At 33.8% G+C, this 20,295-nt stretch overlaps 4 protein-coding genes across 4 annotated transcripts in view; 2 read left to right on the top strand and 2 right to left on the bottom strand.

The window, feature by feature from the left end:
• Positions 1-95: 95 nt before the first annotated feature.
• LOC106100743 (vacuolar protein-sorting-associated protein 36) lies at positions 96-2,684 on the top strand. Its single transcript, XM_013279757.1, has 7 exons — positions 96-276; positions 346-541; positions 647-1,005; positions 1,151-1,315; positions 1,926-2,026; positions 2,271-2,385; positions 2,483-2,684. Exons 1-7 carry the CDS (start codon positions 181-183, stop codon positions 2,651-2,653), a joined length of 1,203 nt encoding a protein of 400 aa, XP_013135211.1. The 5' UTR covers positions 96-180; the 3' UTR covers positions 2,654-2,684.
• Positions 2,685-3,939: 1,255 nt separating this feature from the next.
• LOC106100745 (exonuclease 3'-5' domain-containing protein 1-like) lies at positions 3,940-5,353 on the bottom strand. The gene is made up of 3 exons (XM_013279758.1): positions 4,664-5,353; positions 4,442-4,555; positions 3,940-4,234 (listed from the first exon to the last, which is right to left on the bottom strand). The coding sequence occupies exons 1-3, from the start codon at positions 5,249-5,251 to the stop codon at positions 3,992-3,994; spliced, it is 945 nt and encodes a 314-aa protein (XP_013135212.1). The 5' UTR covers positions 5,252-5,353; the 3' UTR covers positions 3,940-3,991.
• Positions 5,354-6,338: 985 nt separating this feature from the next.
• Positions 6,339-20,295, top strand: part of LOC106100379 (probable glutamine-dependent NAD(+) synthetase) — a 17,051-nt gene continuing 3,094 nt past the window's right edge. Inside the window, exons 1-15 of the mRNA XM_013279207.1 lie at positions 6,339-6,510; positions 6,584-6,673; positions 6,767-6,867; positions 6,947-7,058; positions 7,135-7,221; positions 7,372-7,470; positions 7,544-8,102; positions 16,329-16,485; positions 16,721-16,976; positions 17,399-17,544; positions 17,760-18,009; positions 18,242-18,446; positions 18,600-18,746; positions 19,222-19,370; positions 20,016-20,171. Of these exons, the coding sequence (XP_013134661.1) occupies positions 16,340-16,485; positions 16,721-16,976; positions 17,399-17,544; positions 17,760-18,009; positions 18,242-18,446; positions 18,600-18,746; positions 19,222-19,370; positions 20,016-20,171 (1,455 nt within the window). The 5' untranslated portion in view covers positions 6,339-6,510; positions 6,584-6,673; positions 6,767-6,867; ... (3 more) ...; positions 7,544-8,102; positions 16,329-16,339. The remainder of the gene's footprint in view (positions 6,511-6,583; positions 6,674-6,766; positions 6,868-6,946; positions 7,059-7,134; positions 7,222-7,371; positions 7,471-7,543; positions 8,103-16,328; positions 16,486-16,720; positions 16,977-17,398; positions 17,545-17,759; positions 18,010-18,241; positions 18,447-18,599; positions 18,747-19,221; positions 19,371-20,015; positions 20,172-20,295) is intronic.
• On the bottom strand, positions 8,752-14,031 carry LOC106100380 (cytosolic carboxypeptidase 2-like). The gene is made up of 17 exons (XM_013279208.1): positions 13,401-14,031; positions 12,953-13,128; positions 12,572-12,724; positions 12,147-12,379; positions 11,926-12,072; positions 11,587-11,845; positions 11,252-11,416; positions 11,060-11,175; positions 10,817-10,976; positions 10,425-10,744; positions 10,231-10,354; positions 10,091-10,165; positions 9,837-10,013; positions 9,610-9,758; positions 9,353-9,529; positions 9,120-9,281; positions 8,752-9,037 (listed from the first exon to the last, which is right to left on the bottom strand). Exons 1-17 carry the CDS (start codon positions 13,603-13,605, stop codon positions 8,752-8,754), a joined length of 3,084 nt encoding a protein of 1,027 aa, XP_013134662.1. The 5' UTR covers positions 13,606-14,031.

Raw genomic sequence — 20,295 nt, 5'->3', positions numbered from 1 at the left:
TCATTATTTTATTTTTTGAAATCTTATCAACAATTAATAACAATGACAATCACTGACAGTGACGTTGAAGTAGAATGACATTGACATCTGAAAACACGAAAACACAAACATATATTTATTTTATTTATATTTATTACACACTAATTTAATCAAAAATCGTTTATTTCAGTTTTTTGAACTATGGACAGGCTTGAATATATTGAAGCTCGATTATTTGAAGGAGAAAACTATTTAAAACGAGAGAAAAATGTGAAAATATATGACGGCGATGATAAGGTTAGTTTAGATTTGTATAAAAGTTATCAAATTTAGCAATGTTCCATATTAATCTTTTAACATTTTTAGACACAATATGTCGATGGTGAAGTTGTGCTCACAACGCATAGAATTTTATGGGGAAAGGCAGGTGACATACCCAAAGGACTTACATGTTTATCTCTTCCATTGTATTATGTATTTTGTTTGGAAGAGGAGAGTGGCGGTGTGTTCGGTCTTGGTGGCCCAAAGAGAATTATTTTACATTTGGGTCCAGCACTTCCAGGTATAGTTGCAATCCAAGAAATAATTGATATCCAAGTCCATAATAAAAAAACAACAGTTACATTAGAGTATGGAGAGTGAATTTATAAATTATATAATTTAACAGGTAAAAGGCCAGGCCCAGCAGTAGTAAGTCCATACCACTTTGTCAAGTTTTCATTCAAAGATGGAATTGATCCTCTTTTTTATAAAGCATTGTCTGATGCTGTAAATGCTAAAGCATGGGAACGAACAACTCCACTGACATCTCCAAGCTCAGAATCTGCAGTGGCATCCACAAGACCTTCAGTTGCTCCTGTAAGCTCGAAGATTAGATCAGGAATTGTAGGTATTGAAAGAAGTATAGAGGAACAACATAGAGCTACTGATGAAAGTATTAGTGTTGCATTCCAAGATTTAAGAAAGCTTATGGAGAAGGCTAAAGAAATGGTGTCAATATCGAAGACAATATCAACTAAAATTAGGGTATGTGGTAACTACTGTTACTTTGATACAACTATACAATTTATATATAAATAATAAAATATACATAGTTATCTCTGTTTTGTTTCAAATTAATAAGAGATGACAATATTTTTGTCAAGTTGTAATAAAATTGTCATTATTACAGGAGAAACAAGGAGATATATCTGAAGATGACACAGTTAGATTCAAATCATACCTCATGAGCTTAGGTATTGATGATCCAGTCACAAGAGATACATTCCGATCAGACTCTGATTACTATGTAGGGTTAGCACAGCAGATTTCAGATATGATGGTGGCAGTATTAATGGTACGAAATTAACTATATAGTCACCTTTCAAATGGTGAAAAAAAATTTGAAATCGGCCTATTAGTTTTAACATGCATTGAATACATATCTTTTCTTCTTATTATATTAGTATAGATTAAAAATAGACATGTTATGCGACAAAATGATGGGGGACATAAACCAGAAAGTGCACCGCGGTAGTCTTAGTTGTGTTAGAGTATTATATGTACTTGACATTGGCGAAATCTCTATGGAAACGCCATTAACACAAAAGTGAAGTGAAGTAAACCAGAAAGTGTTAAGATTGATTGTGGGTGGCTACAAAGGAAGAGGAAGACCGAAGAAAGTATGGATGGATTGTGTGAAAGAGGATATGCTTAAGAAAGGAGTGGATTCAGATATGACGGCTGATAGAGATGTAAGGAAGAGCAGCACATACTGTGCCGACCCTCCATAGGGGATAAGGGCAAGTGGATGATGATGATGAGTATAGATTAAAAATTTTATTTTACATTTTAGTGCAATATTCTACTCCTTTGTATTGTACTCTTTTTATATCATTATTGTAAAAAGAAAAGTTTTCAGTCTTACCTTAGAAGATTAAATAAAATAAAATATTACTTTTTTTTAGGACTGTGGTGGTATAATGTCACTTGCTGATGTATGGTGCAGAGTCAACAGAGCAAGAGGCTTGGAGCTTATATCACCTGAGGACTTGTTAAATGCTTGCAAGTATGTATTTTCACCCCTACTTAGGGTAGATTCTGGACCCCTTAGTAGGGGGCATATACTGCTGGTGATGATGATGTATTTACATTCACCAAAATTTTCAAATACAAGATATTACAAGCCTGGATATACACTTTAAGACATTAAAGATAACTGAATCAAATTAATCAATTCTTCCAAGATACTTAGTTACTTAAATAACATAGTTCATAGATAAACAAATATACATGTACTTTACTATTTTCAGATTATTGCAATCAATTGATGCACCAATGTCACTTAGAAAGTTTCCTAGTGGCGCGTGTGTTCTGCAACTGAACTCTCAGAGAGACGAAGAAGTTGCTAGAAGTACTAGTCAATTGGTAAGTTACAAATTACTGAAAGTACACAATCAGTATATTTTCTACAATAAAGCTAATGGATTTCACAATGCCTATTTTTCTTTGTCATCTGTTTTAGCTTGAAGAAAATGGTACTCTCACACCTGTGAAGTTATCTCAATTAGCCAATGTGTCGCTGTTGTTGGCTCGAGAAAGACTGTTCACTACTGAACGTCTTGGCCTAGCCTGCAGAGACGAATCTATAGAAGGACTAGCTTTCTATCCCAATTTGTTCCTTACTAAAACATAAGTGTACACATTTAATAAATTATATATTGTTTTCTTTTGTTTTAATAATTGAACTAAACACCAATTATAAAGAGGTTCAAACCAAAGTGAATAAGAGTAGATTAAGCACACATCTTTAATTTCAACTTCGGATTTTCACAAAATATTAATTATAATCCTAATTGTAAGCAATTTAGCAACGTAAGCATCCTTCACTTTATACTCAATACTGTAAAACCATTTCTCAAAATATCTCACTCTTTATTAATATCAAATAGATATGAGCAACATCTAATACATATTTGCGTAATTAAAGCCCTTAATCGCCAAACTTGTCATTCATACAAAAATAAATATTTTAAAGGTACCATTTTAAAATTAAGTTGTTTTGAAATAGAGAATTATTATAAGTGTGAGAATAAAAAATACTGGAAATAAATTGTCACTCGTACAAAATACACTAATCACATCAAACTCTCAATACAAAAATAGAAGTTCAAAAGCATTTAGTATTTAATAGTGCTCAAAGCTATAAGAAAGCAATTTTAACACCTCTACTTATAAAGTTTAGAAGCATTTCAATCATTAATATAACATTTTTTGTCATAATTCATGAATTTTATGTCATTTATACAACTGGTGGTCATGTTTAAAGAACAAGCAATTGCTCTCCGAAGAAGCACTTATTTTAACTGTCCATTGTTCCAAAGTAGCTGCTTTCAATCAAATCTTCAAATATCAAGTCAATAATCAGGGAACAATATAAATTATGATCTAGTCATGGAGCAAATTTATAACTATGATAAACTATAATGATAGTAAATCAAGTGACATCCATTTCTTCCATCAATCTCACGAAGACATCAAAGTCCATTGTAGAATAAGTAGACTATATGTCTAAGACTCATCAAGTTCCTTAATATGGAAATGCCTCCAATGTAATTTTTATCAGTGTGTATTTTCTGCTATATAAAAAACATGTCATCTTTGCCACTAACCAAATGTTTATCCTTATTCTGATTAGTTACTTTTTAGGGGGCACATATTCTGTTGTCCTTGCATGTTACTCAACCAACAGTAAAAGTAGTTGCATAATCATTTTTGATGTAACATTGTTTAGTTTTACATGCCATTGAGTATAATGTTCCAAAAACAAAAAATCCAATAAGACATTTAAATAAGTAAGACAAATCTCAATAACTAATAAATTACCCAAATAAATAAAATGTGAATCAGAACCCAAAAGAAAAGGAAAACTAACAATGTGAACTGAAATTAAAACAAAAAGGTGCTTAAAAAAAAAGAAAATGACTATTTCTACTTTTTATTACTCTGTGGAATGTAACCTAAAAGCATAAATTTAATACTCAATGGTGCTTCTAAAATCCTTTGGTGTTTGATTAGATTTGCCACATAGCTCCCAAGCTTTGAAATCATCACAACTTCTTATATTGTCAATGTAACATTCTACACCTCTATGAAAAGGTAACATCATTTCATCATTAATCATTTCTGATAGACGGTGTAAATATGCTATGTTTTTAGCAAGGTTTTCTTTGATGTTTGTGGATAATGGCCTTTCAGTGCACTGGACTATATCAAGCTGAAAATTTAAAAATATTTTAGTGACATAAACATGTATATTGAGGGATGCTTGTAACCAGATAACACATTTTTATGGTAACACAATCTCTGGATAATATTTGGTAGAAATAAATAACAGGTGTCATTCCTTTTATGTATTTCCATGAGAAAGCAGTCAAAGGCTAATAAATATCTAAACAATTTATAATTAAATAAATTTTATTACCTCTTCAATAGTATTATTTTTAAGGCCAAGATATATTGACAGAGTTTCTGCCAGAGTCTTAACTGTTGTTGGTATGCGGCCAGATTTATTTCTTGACACAATGAGATGTCCAACCTGAAAAATGTAACAAACACTTTTACAAGACATTTAGCTAAGACTGTCATTGCAATACATGGGAAATTTAGCTTTTAGTAAATAGAAAACAATTATGATTTTACATACTTGAGTATCAAATACTGAATTCAGCTTAACATTATGTTTGTGATACAAGCAATCAGATATTTTCCTGCAGTCATGTACTATTTTTTTAGGGCTTTCACATTCCAGTAATTTCTTTAAGCCAGCATCAAATGCATGATACTGCATAACTTGAACATCAAATATATAGATTTGTCGAGGAGTTGATAATACAATAAAAGGCATTTTACACTTCCTGCCCATGTTAGCCCCATCAGTGCTCAATGCTATATAGCTGTAATGGGCTAAATCATCAATTGCAGCATGAAAATTTTTATCCACTTGGTTTATGTAAATATATTTCTTTGCAGTTTTAATAATTTCTTCGCATTCTTTTTGTGTTAATTTCAAATATGTTTGCTTATTTTCTTCATGGATTTTTGTTATGTTTCTGACTTCGGAATCATAATAGTGACAAACACCTTTTTCTTCCTCACCTTGAGGTAATTCCTTAACATTGTATAAAGATATTTTAGATTTGTCTGTTGTCATACTGTAAAAACGACCTTCGATAACTTCTGAATTCTTTGTTTGTATTTGTAAAAGTTCTCCCTTCATGTACAGATTATCCATTTTTAAAGTTTAACTTATAATTAAAGTGGTAGGTTTAGTTATAAATTTTTTAATCTTTTTTAACTGGCTTAGGTGCTTTTTCTGCCTCACCATACGCTCTATAAATATACATGCCTAATGTAACATGCAGGGCAATTACAGCAACTATAGCAGAATAGACGCTGCTTGTAACGTTATCAAGTCGTAATACCCCATCAAATACAAGACTTTTCACAAAGAAGAAGGATAGAACGGGTACTACTATGATAAAGAGACAGTACTTGATCACCGTCCGAAAGACAATAAAGTCTGGTAAGTCCTGAAAAAAAAGAGTACAGTATAAATTCTTCGTGTGTCTGTAAAATCAATCTTACGGCTATTGATGTTTTAGTTATGACTTACATTGGCACGGCCTTCGATCATCATAGAGTTAAAGAAAAAAACAAATGGAAACAAATTTAAATTAAAACGCACACCCACTTCATCAGTCGCCTTCTAATTAGTTAGGTTCCTATTTGAAAAGGAAAAATCGAAACTTATCTTGCGAAATATTGCATGACAAAATTCTTGACGTTTGTGCTCTAAAGTTGCCATTGTCCAAAATTAATAAATTGTAACTTTGTGCTCATGTTGCCACTGACTTTTTTTTTACCTAGCCGAGTAAATTGTATAAAATAAGCCGTGTTTGGTGTTTGTATGGAAAAATACCAGCAATGGGACGGAAAATCTGCTACGGATTTAGGGTTGCGATCGTCGACCGTACGTTTAGTTATGTGTAGGCCCAAATGCCCTAGAGTACGTCATTAGCATTAGCAACAATGCTTCGAGCAACTTCGAATTACTAATGAGCTGTTAAACGAAAATAGAACCAGCCAACTCAATATTTTTCGCTAGTCCTATTCTGTTAAAGTAAAGCTTTTTTAAAAATGTAGGCGGGTACAACATCAGTCTTTCGTTTTCTATAGATATAAATAAAATTAAATGTTGATATGTAAATTTTGATGTTCAAGTTTACTTTCACCGAATGGTTTACTAAAAAAAAATGCTTTTATGTCGTTATAATACAGCGTTGCGCTATTACGATTTTGAAAAGGGGCGATTACATACCCGGGTGATCTATAACAATAGAGGTGTGAGCTAAAACACTTGATAATATATAACACATATACGGTCATTTCCACCCAGAACCTTGTTGAAGTAACATTATTAACCTGTACAGCAGCACTCACAGTGAAATAACAATGAATAAAATTCATTATGGATTTATATTTACTTTTCTCGTGAGTTTTTCTTAACCGTCATCAATGTTTTAAAAGCTTAAAATTCCAACTTTAACTCCTATAAATTTAACAGATCGAGATAGACGGTACTTTTGTTGACCTTAAACAAATACAAAAAGCTATTTTGCAGTGGAAGAACCAAAATTCATTTAATTTTGCCGAGGTTAGAGATTGTTAAATTAAATAGATAATACACATTATTTTAACAATCCCTAGTCTCATTTTCATAAAATATTATAAGAAGATCTCATTTTAGATTGGTGTAACGAGTAACGGTATATTTGATTTTGGAGATGTGAAAAATAAATTATTACAATGGAAAACACAAAAACTATCACAATTATGTCCATCTAATGGGTAAGTGACATAGGCAGTTGAAAGTTTTATAGGTAAAGCTAAAAATATGTAATTTTGTGTTCCGAAATTTTTATTGTAGACCACAGCTGCAGAATTTGTTGAATTTAGTTTGTAGCACAGCGCAACCCACTAATGTTACTCTGAGAGATGGATGTATAACATGTTTTTCTAGAGTTACATCTATGCCCGAGGTTTGTTAAATTTTAACATTTGGTACTAATTGAATGAAATTTGCTCAAAATCCATTCACACAAATGTTTATTTCAGGGACCTCAAGAGCTTAGTGCTTTAAGTGCCTGTGCTGTGCAATATTTTACGAACACTTCTTATGCAAGCTGTGCCACGGCGTTAATGGTAAAAATTATCTTAAGTGTAAACCCTGTTAACACAAATTGATCGTTAAAGAATCAAAACAAAGATTTCTTGCTTTAGACGCCTATCAATATTGCGCTTCTCAATAAAACGCTTTCACTGCAACATAATAATTAACGAATTATTTTACAGGCACTGTCGACATCTGCACTTAATGTTCAGCCATCGGGATGTTACATGGGTTATTGCGATTTTGTACGCTGCTTAAGAAGAGTTAATTCTATTAACTTGGTAAAAATAAATAAAAAAATGTCAAATAGTTAACAGTTAACCTTTTTAACACTCAAAAATTTGTAATTTCTAGGTAACACAATGCACCCGAGAAGCGAGGACTGGTGTAAATATAACTTTGGATAGCGATAACGTTCGATTTTATACTAATGTAACGTCGTGTATTCTTGCAAAAACGCGATGTGGGCCTTTTAATCCAATTACTGGAGAACCTCAAACTCCTGGTTACACTTCATCAGGAGTAAGAGTTAGTAATGCCCTTCAGTTTTCTAGTACAGGTGAACTTAGGGTACTAGCTTTTTCTACAACTACACCTGTAAAATCATCATTTTGTTCAACAACATCTAATTTAACGCAAACTAGCTGGTTAACTAACGTATGTTAAAATTAAGCGTGAGCAAATGACTGATTAAAGATTTTTCTTAATAAAAGTTTTATTATTTTGTGAATTACTGAGTGATCTTTGCCTTCCCGCACCTCGTGTGTTTTATGAAAAACAACGTTTGTGTGTGTCAATGTCACTGTCATCAACTTTTTTGTATTTTGAAATGTTTACAATTAGTTATACTATTTTCATTTGATTAAAAACCTGCTGTTAGCGATTAAACTGATCTTGTTTCCTGATATACATCGTAAGTATTGTTTCTCAGTATAAAGTAATAAAAACCGTCTGACGAAAAATACAGAAAAAGGTCTTTTTTCTAAAAATGATACCTTTGTAGTTTGTAACATTTTTTAATTATGATTTAATTCCATATTTTTTTGACGCTGTTATTGCGACTAACCTAAATTTCTACCTTTTATCATTATTAGAGTCGTAACACTAGTTACCTTTGGGAACCAAAAATAAAACTCAAATTTATATTATAAAATGCTATTACAATACTTTTCATCTAGATAACGATATATTTATAATAGGTATGGGCTAGTTTTAATAAAAGTTGTGTATGAATTATTTTAAAGACCATTTTGAGTGTCTTGATTAATAGGTTCTTGATCTAATCTATTTAGTTATGAGGTTAGAATGTGGTACAATTGTTTTAATACATGCCTCATCTAGGTTCTAATTATAATATCTCATATGTTTTAAACACTTTTTTTGCTTTTCCAAAGATTTGTTAATCATGAACACCAAATTAACTGTATGCGGGCAGACTCAAATGCCTATTGTCACCATTATAATGTAAAATATAAACATGGCAATTTTTTGTAAACTTATTATTAAATTTTTTACTTGCAACATTGCTATGTTTTATAAATAAGGTATCAATACTTTAATTTTTAAAATTTCACTTCTGTTGCTGCTTTTTGTAATTTATTTTTTGTGGTCTTCGATTTTTTCTTAATTTTTTTTCTAGCCTCAATAAGATTGTCAGAATCAGAATTCTCTGAAATTGGTAGAGAATTGACTTTGCTAGTTTTCTTATTTTGAACAACACTTGCAACAAAAACACTTTTTCTAAATGTTTTAATATTTTTGCTTTGCATTGGATTTGGGATTCTAGGTATATCTGTGAAACTTGTATTATTTATGTGACGTAAACATTCCGATTTTGCATGTTTTAATCTGGAAAAAAAAAATGATAAATATTTTATCTACTCAAAATCAAAAAAAAAACAACACATTTTATAAAATTATTCATACTAACTTTCCTTTCTTCTTGTTACATTTTACAGGCTTACTTTCTGTTATATCATCATTTTTTGGCACTTTTGTTGGAATCTTTTTTAGCTTAGATTTTTTCTTTTTCTTTTCATCTCTGGGTTTATTGAATTCATTTTCAAGTACTTCTAATTTTTTTGAACAGGACCTGGTTAAATACAATTTTACTTGATAATATGTTAAACTGCATGTAAATTGGAGTTTTTAGTAAAAACTCACCTAAGTAAAGATTCACTATCAGTGAAATAGGAGTTCATGGCAAAACTCGAGATTCCCCATGATAATGGTCCCTTATCTTCACTTTGTACACCGGTCCATACATTCTTCTTTAGCGAATTCAATTTTACCTGTAGCTCTGATGGTTGTGTGTGTTTGTTCTTTATTTCTGATAAATACCTGTGATAGATTTATTCCACATTACAATAATAGTTTAACTCAATCAACAGAAAAAAATAAAAGAAGGTACAGTAACTTACTTAGGTGGCGGTAAGTGTCTGAATTGGTGCCAAGATGCTGGACTCAATCTAGGTTTCCCATTAGAATCGTTAAACATAGACACACTCCGTGGTCGACTGTACTTCGATGATTTCTTCTCCCGATCAGAATTATATGGAGAATCACTTGTCTAAAAGAAGATTTACCAGCCACTCATTATACAAATTTTTATGAATTTAACATAAGACTGTTTTAGAAAGAGTTTTACCGGCACAGGAAATATTTTTAGTTCAGGTGGCATTTTCTTTTTTCTCTTTGGGTTTACTTTTGCGGTTGAAAGCAATTTATGGACTCTCCGAACTGGGCTTAATTTCTCTGCGAATGATTCATCTGACGAGCAATCGGTAATTGCGTCTGATGTAAGATCAACGATAGTTCTAGATACCTGAAATTTACAGCGATCAGTTTTTGCCTTTGTTCTGATGAAGTCCCAGGTATGTAGCAACATTTTAATTTCCATACCTGCATTGTTTCTCGTTTCGTTCTTCTCTTGTCTAAGTTCAATTTCTCTAACCTGATTCGTTGTCTTATTGGTTTCTGTAAATTGGGTTTTAACGTTTTAAATTTGATTTTCCGAAGGTTACCTCATTTACTTTACTTACATTATACTTAGTCTTGATTTCTCTCGGAAACAAAGGCGAGGGAGGTGGTGCTGTTTGGTTTGCTTCAATTCTATCTCTGTTGCCACCAGCTTCTGAACTGCTGCTTGAAGTATCTCCTTCGTCACTGTCATGCAAAGTTTGGGCTTATTAAATCCTTTCAATATTACATAGCAATATTGGGAATAAAATCAAACCTGGAGTAATCCGAAAGATCGATGTTCGTTGGTTCATCAGCATTTGAACCTTCTTTTAATAATCTGGTGACGATTTTATTCCTCAAACGCTCCTTACTCGGATCTTCGTCATAAAAATCTAATAGAGTTTCACAAAATGTACGTCCAAGGCTTTCGTAATCTTGGACTGAAAAATGCGTGGATACTCTGCTTCCTAATTCTGTTCCTCCGAATGACGCTTCCATTGTATAACTGTTTGAGACTCCAAGCATCCAAACTACGACTCGACCAGTACCTTCTTTACTGCGTTGGATACGAAATTTACAATTTTCGAAGGAAAACTAAAATAATATTAAGTGTTAAATTCGGAAACTGTAACATCTATTCAAATATATGTAGGCTAAAATAGTTACTTTATCAGCTGCGTTTTTATGTAGCATCAAAGGAAAAACCTGTTCCTGTAAATATCTATCCGAATTTCTTCGGCTTTCACAGCCATAAATAAATACGTTATGTTTCCGTGAATGTGCGTGTAGGTCTACATACATGGCCACTCCACATTCTTCCTGCAATCTAATAAAATTAAATTCATTTTCAACAATGATATGACACGAAATGCAAGGGTCAGAACTTTTGATATCTTAATAATTTCTTACCTCCGTATCATGACTTTGGTATGCCAAACTGGAGGATACGTTTCTCTTATCACCGTCCTGTATTGCCTATTCAGGTCTTTTCCGGTCAACGAACACCGATTGTTGCCGACAATTACCTTTAATAATAGTAACATTATCTGTTTTATGAATAATGCTTATATTAAAATGTAAAATATTTAGAGCGTCACTCACACCATCCGGATTCAGCATTGGCACTAATTTAAAAATGAATTTTTCCCGCAGTTCGCGTGCTTGATTCGTATCACCTGTCAAATAGTCCATGAAACCTTTCATCATCCATGATGCTGGCGTCTCTCCGGGATGCACTCTTGCTGTTATTATTACGGCTTTCTTTTTCTATAAAAGATTTCACAACAAATTGATTCATGTAACTGATGATTGTACTTGAATTAGTTCCGTGAAAGTATAGCTTTTCTGCGATTAGCATTGTCTTTTGATGTTAAGATAATCGATGTATTACAGATATCTGATCGCTTATGTATTGGTAAGGTCAATTAAGAACTTACCTTTTGTTCCAATTCGTTAGTATTCTGGGGAGCAGTGATTGTAAGGTAATAGACATTATTGCCGGCTAACGTTCTACAAAGCAGTCTTAGTTTTGAATAAGTCGATTTGACGGGATGTGCTTGTAACCTGGATAAGTATTCCTGTAAATCTGAGTACGTATATGGGTAGCAATGGGCAATGTAAACGGCGTCGTCTGTGTGTGGAAACTCTATATTAAACGTTAGCGTATAGCTTGGGAATTGTTCCTCTTCTTCACAACTGTAAAAAAAAATAAGTAAAATTGTAACGTATGGTTTGATTGCATTAGTAATAAAGAACCTTCTGTCTGGTTTACTTACGAGGAATCATTTTTGTAATATGCAATGTTGTCGCCGCATCTTCTCCAACCGATTGAATGTAGCTGAGCATCCTTGGTGGAATACAACAGAGGTCGCATGCCTTCGTTATATAAACTCTCAGCTTTTGATAAATTTACGATCGAGAACCTGTAAAATAGTTTTGAAACTAAATGAAATAACGACCTTAACACAAGACAAATATGAAGTAAGATTAAACAAACCTGTACATCGTCTGTTTCTTGGTATTGGTCACTCGAAAGTAAAACCATTGCATGTGCCTGTTTGTATAAAGGTCCGTTCTTAAATGCAGTTCATAGTACGCGGATGTGATTCGGATAGCTTTAGCCAGGTTGCCGCTTTCGAATCTTGATTCGAACCTCAGCTCGTCGTCACAGCTCGCACTTGTGCAAGCGGATAGGAACAACCTTGAGCCGCCAACTGTGGATCGGCTAAACTGAAAAATAGTGTATTAGTGTCATTGTGATCACGAACCTTTACAGAACTCCTTCGTGATTAATGTATTTCAAAACCTTTCGTGACAATTTATGTGCATGCACCTTCCAATCTAAGTTGAAGCAGTTAGCATATCTACTTTGTTTTTGTTAGTTTTTTTATGTATCAAATTTAAAATCGTTAAGACACCAACGTAATTAACTGCACTCATAGGATAATACTGAAATATCACAGTGCCGGCGTCTTCGCCAACCGGCTGGGGTCGCAATTCTTTCCCTGTGGGTACGTAGTACGGTTCCGGGCTGGCAGGACTCCACGTCAAATGTTGTATTCTTTCTTCTACAACCTGTAAGAAAAAAACATTCTTTGCTATTACAGCGACATTGGCTATAGCATCAGCAATGTCACTTTTTGTATTTCTAGCTTAAATATATGTTAAAGTTTAGAAGTAGATGGCTTTATAAAAAAGCGTGATATTTTCTCAAACGTATATTACTTTTTGCAATTCCTAATTCTATGTGTATGCTACAGTCGGGTAGACTTAAAAGATATGAGGTTAAAACATAATCCTCACTTGACATTCCGATGGCCAACGTGCTGCTTGCTGCGGACAGTCGAGCTCTTTAGGTAGAGCGAACAATTCCCGAGGCTCCTTTAGCTTAGCAGTTGTCCGAAAAGTTTTTATGTCAGTATTTATTTCCAACTGGTTTGTCTTAATATTGTTATGTAGAAAACTAGATATGAATGTGCCTGAAATTAATATTTCATCATTTGATAATATGAGTACTTCTCCTATGTACTATGTACCAATAAAGGGCATTAAATTAATTTAATTTTAATATTAAAGTTCGACCGTTAGTGTGATCATGACAAAAAAAGTTGTTAGTCTCTTATTTCAAACTAACCGAAACACGTATTTCCGAAAAGTAGCTTGTTAATTCAAATATACTAGAAATTCTGTAGATTTCTCAATCTAGAATGTGTCATTAACATTAATCTACTTGTATTTTATTGCATTTTACCTTTGTTGCATATAGGAAAGAGAGATGCTTGCAGGGTCTTAACTTGGTCTAGATTGGCGATTAGTAGATTATCTTGCAACACTGGGTCTCTAGTTGGGAGAGTTAGGGTGATTGTTGTGTTGTCGTTGTACTGTTTCCTCTGTTCTTCTCTTTCGAACATCATAACATATTCCTGTGCACACTCCAATTGTCTCCACCATAACATTTTAGAATACTTTAAGACTAATTTACATTGATGCTACGTTCATATTGCTATTCTTTGTTTCATTTAACATTGTCTCCATGGTTGCGTTTGATTACGATCGAAAATTTGGCAAGGCGTGGGGAGCTTGCGGGTCGTACGGCGCTCGGCAGCCGACTGGGGTTGTCGTACAACTCCCTAAAGTTATGGATATTAGGAGACGGATGCCTCACTGTTGTCATGTTCGATCGAATTCTTATCGGTTGATTGGTGACGTCAGAGATCAGCCGTTTTGAAGTGCAACGAGCTTTTCCTGTCGTTAATTTATGTACGAGGAAATTTGTAATTTAAAATTTCTTTGGAAAACCACAAAACTACTTTCGTCGTAAATAGTGATTTATTTATACCGTTTTGTACTATTGATTTCTTTGTATTTCGATTTAAATTTAAACCTTGTCATTAAAAGTTAAGTATTTTTTATTTTTTTGCAATATTTATACGTTTATGTTTTGTTGTTACATTTTGATAATGAGATGTTCATGAGCTTTTAATTTATCGAGCGTGTAAAGACTTGCCAAACTAATTCAAGTTTTCGATGCAATCATCTAATGAGTGTTCAATGTAAACAGAAATAACAGTTCCGTGAACGCTTGAAAGGTGACTGCACTTCCGCGTATTGCCTGAAACTTGTGAAGCTAATGGAAGTTCACCGCGGCCCCTGTCGCGGTCGGAAACTTTAACATTATCAAAGAGCCAAGAACTTTTTGATATGCCGATGAAAAGCGTGTTTCTTTTTCGTTTAATAGCGTGCTTCATTCTCTGGCAGTAATAATACATTAAGAATTATGTTATTGCAAATAATATTTATTGCATATTGTTTTTTTATTATTATTTAAGATACACAAAATTAAAATTTGCATTGCATGTGATTGGCTTTATTTATAGATATCAGTTATGGATAAAAATGTATAACGGGTAGAATAGGAAAAAGTCTATTGTATAGAATTGTAATTTAAAAGTTATGACGTTACCTCGCTGTAAGGCTTTTCCATTAAAAATTCAAAATGACTAAACCCGGTATCGGTAAAACGATCGCTGAAGACATGCGAGGATATTTTTGTCATGAAAATTTGCTTTATCGCTTACTGCTGTTTTTTAATCTATTGCAGAAATGTTGTAACAAAATGTGCTAGAAAACGTGATATATTATTTATCACCTGCTTGTTACGTAGTATTGTACAAATACTAGTATAGAATTTTGAGTTATTATGAAAACTTTTGTAGTATTTTCGATTCTGTTTTAACCTTGGTATGTCGAATAACAAGGTGAAGGGAATGACAAACCCTTCAACTTATCCATAAAGCTTGTAATAAGAATTTTCGGAAATAAGTATGTGGTAACGAAATTTGACCCCGCATAGGATTGATCGATGATCGGAAAAAAAGTAGAGAACCTGTTTCAAAATAACTTAATAGAGATAACTAGGCTAAATGTATCAATAGAACGGTGGTATATAGTGATATATGTGTAGCTAAATATCGTGTAAATTACGTAGATATCATAAGTAAATAATGATTACGTTATTTCATATCGTAACTTACATCACTGGTGGTGTTTAGGTTATCAAAATTGTTATTTTGTACATGTATTAGTGTTATTAGTTTTAATTTTTTTGGTATATTTACTACATTAAACTTTATAGTAGGATCTTTATTTTTCTGCTTTTATGATGTATGAATATGCGTTGCCATGGCTACGCGACTGGTTAAGTCGATAGATTCCACCAATATCTTCGTGTCAGGATTACAGGTGAGATATTCTACGTTCCCACAAATTGTTTTCACCGTGACTATAGTGATTGATTCTTATTATTTTAGTAGATGTTATCATAGATATTATTAAGAAAAACAAAAACCATTGATTTATCTATAAATTTGACTTTTGTATACTCTGCTTGTTGTCTCTGATATATTTTATTTTAACTTTATCGTTTTACATGTCTTGTATTATGATTTGTGTAGCATAATGTCTTCATAATGTTGAAAATACTTTGTTTTTGGTATTCCCTGTTATAAAAGATCCAAATAGACCCTAATGGATATCTCTAGAGGGCACTTAATTTGCAAATTAAATCTTTATTTAGAGTTAAATCCAGACTTTTGTATTTAGACGTTGCTAATGTTAAAAATAATATTTTACAAAAACATAAAACCTAAATAGTCCCAATTGATTAATAAAATATGCCCAGTAACTATCATAGTGTAATAATTCAATAATGAACCAAAATTTGGTATTAACTCCAACACTAACACATCACGAAACACCAGTTTCGTCTTTCGAGCTACATAGGGTTCGTGGTCTTGTCAGCGTCGCGGGGTGATTGCCCTGCTCCTGGTACGGGGTACCTCGGATCGATTCCCACTTGTGCACTTAGCGTGTTATCCATCAATGAACTTTGTAGTAACGCTACTACGCAATCCTCATGTTTCTTACAAGTTAAGCATAGTTACTTGAACTTTAAACTCTAAACAAATAAGTACTACAGAAATCAATGTACGATTTTAAAACGCTATTTGCGTTCAGCGACTTCTAACATTAAGGTTTCTTTTCCTCTGGCTCGTAGTATGGTAGCGTTTAGTTAAAATGCATAAAACCTATATTAATTTGTTTATCAATAGATAGGAGACAAATGCCGATATTAATCGACATATTCAAAAATTAACTTCCAGAACATATTCTATTTCAGGATAGATAAAAATGGGGCGAAAAGTGGTGGTAGCGGTGTGCACTCTAAATCAATGGGCCCTGGATTTCGAAGGCAATCTGAGCAGGATACTTCAATCAGTGCAGGAGGCGAAAGAAATGGGGGCATTGTATAGAACCGGTCCTGAATTGGAAATATGGTGAGTATCTACATTTCAAGTAATGAAGGAAAGAAAGGGTAAAAGATTCAGATCGGATATTTTGCTTAAATATAATTTTTCATGGTTCTAAAATATGAGCTGATTTTTAAGCATAAAGCATAATACATTCTTTTTAAACTTATAACCTTTGTGGTATTGGTCCTAATCTTTCACACAACACTAAAACATTATGCATGCATAGTGTTGGATATAAATTTTATAAAATTGATTCCAGTGGCTATAGCTGCGAAGATCACTTCCATGAACCAGATACATACTTGCACAGTTGGCAAGTATTAGCAGAGCTATTGAAATCGTCAACATGCAAAGATATGCTTATAGACGTGGGTATGCCTGTACAGCACAGGAATGTATCATATAACTGTCGAGTCGCGTTCCTCAATAAGAAGATTCTACTAATCAGGCCTAAGATGATGTTGTGTGAAGACGGAAATTATAGGGAAACTCGATGGTTTTCTTGTTGGACAAAGGTGAAGATTTAAATATTGTTTTATCACGCGGTTGAAGTGGCGGATAATCTATAATATCTATTCTTATTATAATAAAGCGTAAACACACACTTCTTTGTTGCCTAAGATGTCAGCAATTATAGCATATTTTTATAAATAAAATCCTTACACTTACGTCATGCTTTAGGCTATATATTTTCACGCCATTAAACTTACGGGGTAAATATTTTGGATAAAAACCCTGATGTAGGAAAGAGACTATAAGTTGCTGCCAACATCAAGGAAGCAAGGTTGCCATGGTTTGTCATCGTCATGTCATTCTGACATTTGCAATTGATAATTTGACACATATAAACAATAAAATAAAAGTTTCATAATTTTATGCGGATGAAGTCGCACGGGAACAGCTAGTGGCTAATATATCTTCATTCTGTTTATTAAAGGAGAGACAAGTAGAAGATTATTATCTGCCGCGGATGATTACCGCGATCACGAACCAGACCACAGTACCCATCGGTGACGCGGTCATCGCCACAAGGGACACCTGTATCGGCTTCGAGATATGCGAAGAGTTATGGAATCCTCAAAGGTTACTCACTGATTATAATTTCCTAACGTGTAAGTGTATGTATTGTACTACATAGACTTGGAAAGTAATCTGGCTCTGTATGTTTTGCTCACCTATTTGGGGCAACTTAAGTAGTATCAGATAATAGCGCAACTGTCATCGAGCTGTACGTAGGACTATTAAGGAATAGAACGCGTATGAAGTTATCTGTTCATAAATTTGCATTTTTTTTGCAGCCGGCATGTTCCCTTAAGTCTCGACGGAGTAGAAATAATATCTAACGGTTCAGGCAGCTATATGGAACTAAGGAAGGCTTACGTCACAGTGGATTTAGTGAAAAATGCCACATTTAAAAGCGGCGGAGCTTATCTGTTTAGCAACTTGCGGGGATGTGACGGCCAAAGGATATATTTTAACGGCTGCTCGTGTGTCGCTGTTAACGGGGAAGTGGTCAGCCGGGGACTTCAGTTCGCTTTGCACGATGTTGTAAGTTTTATAGAGCTATGAATTTAGCAAATCGTAGTACTAAGTACTAAAATATAGTACAATGTTCTAGGAATACCGTAGTTATTTTTATAATGGTACGAAGAGAAATAAAAAAAAAGATCTAACGCTATGTTTATATCTGCTATTTATTCCTAAATTTAAAATGACTACCGACATAGATTGAAAATATAGTAATTTCTTGATAATTCAAAATATCTCATTATTTTTTCAGGAAGTAGTAACCGCAACAATAGATTTAGAGGACATCCGGTCGTACCGCACGCAGATCCGTTCCAGATCTCATTTGGCAGCTTCTAATCCGCCATTTCCTAGAATAAACGTTGACTTCGCTTTATCTGATGACGAGGATATACATTTGACTGTGAGCCAGCCCATAGAATGCAAATATTTGACACCGGAGGAAGAAATTGAATTAGGTAAGAAATCTCACAGACAAAGAGTCTTTAAAGTGACGGTACTTATAGCGAGTAGTGGGCGTGGAAAAAGGGCGTAAACGTTAAATCCCGCCCTCTAACAGTGTCTGCCATTTTTAACGATTTGTAAATGTGTTTTTTTTTTCGTGTGTACAGGTCCTGCCTGTTGGCTATGGGACTACCTGCGGCGATCAGGCCAGGGCGGGTTCTTCCTGCCGCTGAGTGGGGGCGTGGACTCTACCAGCACCGCCTGCATCGTCTTCTCAATGTGCACGCAGATATGTGACGCGGTACAAAAGGGAGGTAAAGTGTGAATCAGCTCTGAATCAGTAATCTTTAAGAGATGAGCTGCGGCTCAATAACTAAAAGTATGGGATAAACTATATGCTATTGGTTATTGGCATTCCTATAAAAATAAATAAATAAAGGTGCCCCGTGACTAGTAACTCATATCTCTATGGATGTACAGTCGCGGAAATCTGCGGTGTTCCACTTTAGGCAAAAATGCCTTTTTATACCAACGAAACAAATTCCGCCTCTTCCTACAAATAACAGTGAGTAGTGCAAACGGAGGGAAATTAAAAGAAACTAGCCATGTATCACTTACCGAGATATTTTCAGACACAAGCGTTGTATTGATTTTTGTTCCGCGTCTTTCAAAATGTTTAAGCAATTGTATCTTTTAAGGAACACCGCCAGTTTCCCTGAGTGTACAAATTGAGTTGAATCGTGAATTTATTTGCAGGTCAATTGTAATTTTGTATTTTATTTTATTTAGAGAGTCAAGTATTATACGACGTGCGTAAGATCCTCTGCCAGTCGGACTACACGCCCTCAGACCCCATGGAGCTCTGTAACCGCCTGCTGGTGACCTGCTACATGGCCTCAGAGAACTCCAGCCAGGAAACTAAGCAACGTGCTTTACAGGTATAACTTAATTTCAAATTAAAGACGAAATATGTGTATTTTTGTATGTATTGAAATAAGTAATGGACAGCCTTTCATTGTTAGAAGGGTAATTTATTTGTGAGTAACATGAGCAATATTTTTTAATATCATGTGGACGAAGTCGCGAGCAATGCTAATAAAATTCAATCCAAATTATAACATTATTTTGCATGAAATGCCGTAAATTCATAGATCGAACGTTATGTAAATACATAAGATTTTTGACTGCTATTTTTGATGGTTTAAATTTAAAATTGATTATAAACCAATTTATCTGATGTTTTTCGATAATCGAAATATTTACTATTATTGTTTTCATTTGCTTAACACTGAGCTGAAGAAACATTTGTACACTCGCGGAAACCCGCGGTGTTTCACTTGTAGAAAATTGTCTCGCTTCTTGCAACTCCGCCTCTTAAAAAAAACAATTATCCGTCTATTAATGATCAACGCTTTTCGTATGGACATTTAAAAGTTGGCGTCCTATTGGTTATTGTTCCTTGTTGTCACAAATTACAAACTTGTTTTTAAGATGGAACACCGCCAGATTCCTTGATTGTACAAAAATTGTTATCTGTTCTGTCTTTATTTTATTTATGTTGATTTCTTAATTCTTTTTGCCAGCTTGCAAGTGAGATCGGCAGTTATCACTTTCCGATAGTGATCGACTCAGCGGTGAGCGCAGTGCTCGCCATATTCACCTCCGCCACCGGCCTCGTGCCCAAGTTCCGGAGCAACGGCGGCTGTCCGCGACAGAACCTCGCCCTGCAAAATATACAGGTGACAAATTTATTTTCATATTAAACTACTATAAAAAGAGGAAACATTTAAATTTATAAATTAAGATTTTTTTCGTTATCAGCAACGCAAATACTCCATCTTCCTGAAATCTGGGATTTTTATT

Source organism: Papilio polytes, unplaced genomic scaffold (genome assembly GCF_000836215.1).
Source record: "Papilio polytes unplaced genomic scaffold, Ppol_1.0 DF824047.1, whole genome shotgun sequence".
NCBI lineage: Eukaryota > Metazoa > Arthropoda > Insecta > Lepidoptera > Papilionidae > Papilio > Papilio polytes.
This window is presented reverse-complemented; position numbering and strand designations above follow the sequence as displayed.

Bases quoted from the DNA above. Each gene is read 5' to 3' on its own strand.
- LOC106100743 (XM_013279757.1), top strand. From the start codon at position 181: ATGGACAGGCTTGAATATATTGAAGCTCGATTATTTGAAGGAGAAAAC. The intron at 542-646 runs GTATAGTTGCAA...ATAATTTAACAG, and splicing joins TTTGGGTCCAGCACTTCCAG to GTAAAAGGCCAGGCCCAGCA. The intron at 2,386-2,482 runs GTAAGTTACAAA...CATCTGTTTTAG, and splicing joins CTAGAAGTACTAGTCAATTG to CTTGAAGAAAATGGTACTCT.
- LOC106100745 (XM_013279758.1), bottom strand. From the start codon at position 5,251: ATGGATAATCTGTACATGAAGGGAGAACTTTTACAAATACAAACAAAG. The intron at 4,556-4,663 runs GTATGTAAAATC...TACATTTTTCAG, and splicing joins ATTCAGTATTTGATACTCAA to GTTGGACATCTCATTGTGTC. The intron at 4,235-4,441 runs GTAATAAAATTT...TTAAATTTTCAG, and splicing joins AAAATAATACTATTGAAGAG to CTTGATATAGTCCAGTGCAC.
- LOC106100380 (XM_013279208.1), bottom strand. From the start codon at position 13,605: ATGTTATGGTGGAGACAATTGGAGTGTGCACAGGAATATGTTATGATG. The intron at 13,129-13,400 runs GTAAAATGCAAT...TATTAATTTCAG, and splicing joins CTTTCCTATATGCAACAAAG to GCACATTCATATCTAGTTTT. The intron at 12,725-12,952 runs GTGAGGATTATG...TTTTTCTTACAG, and splicing joins GTTGGCCATCGGAATGTCAA to GTTGTAGAAGAAAGAATACA.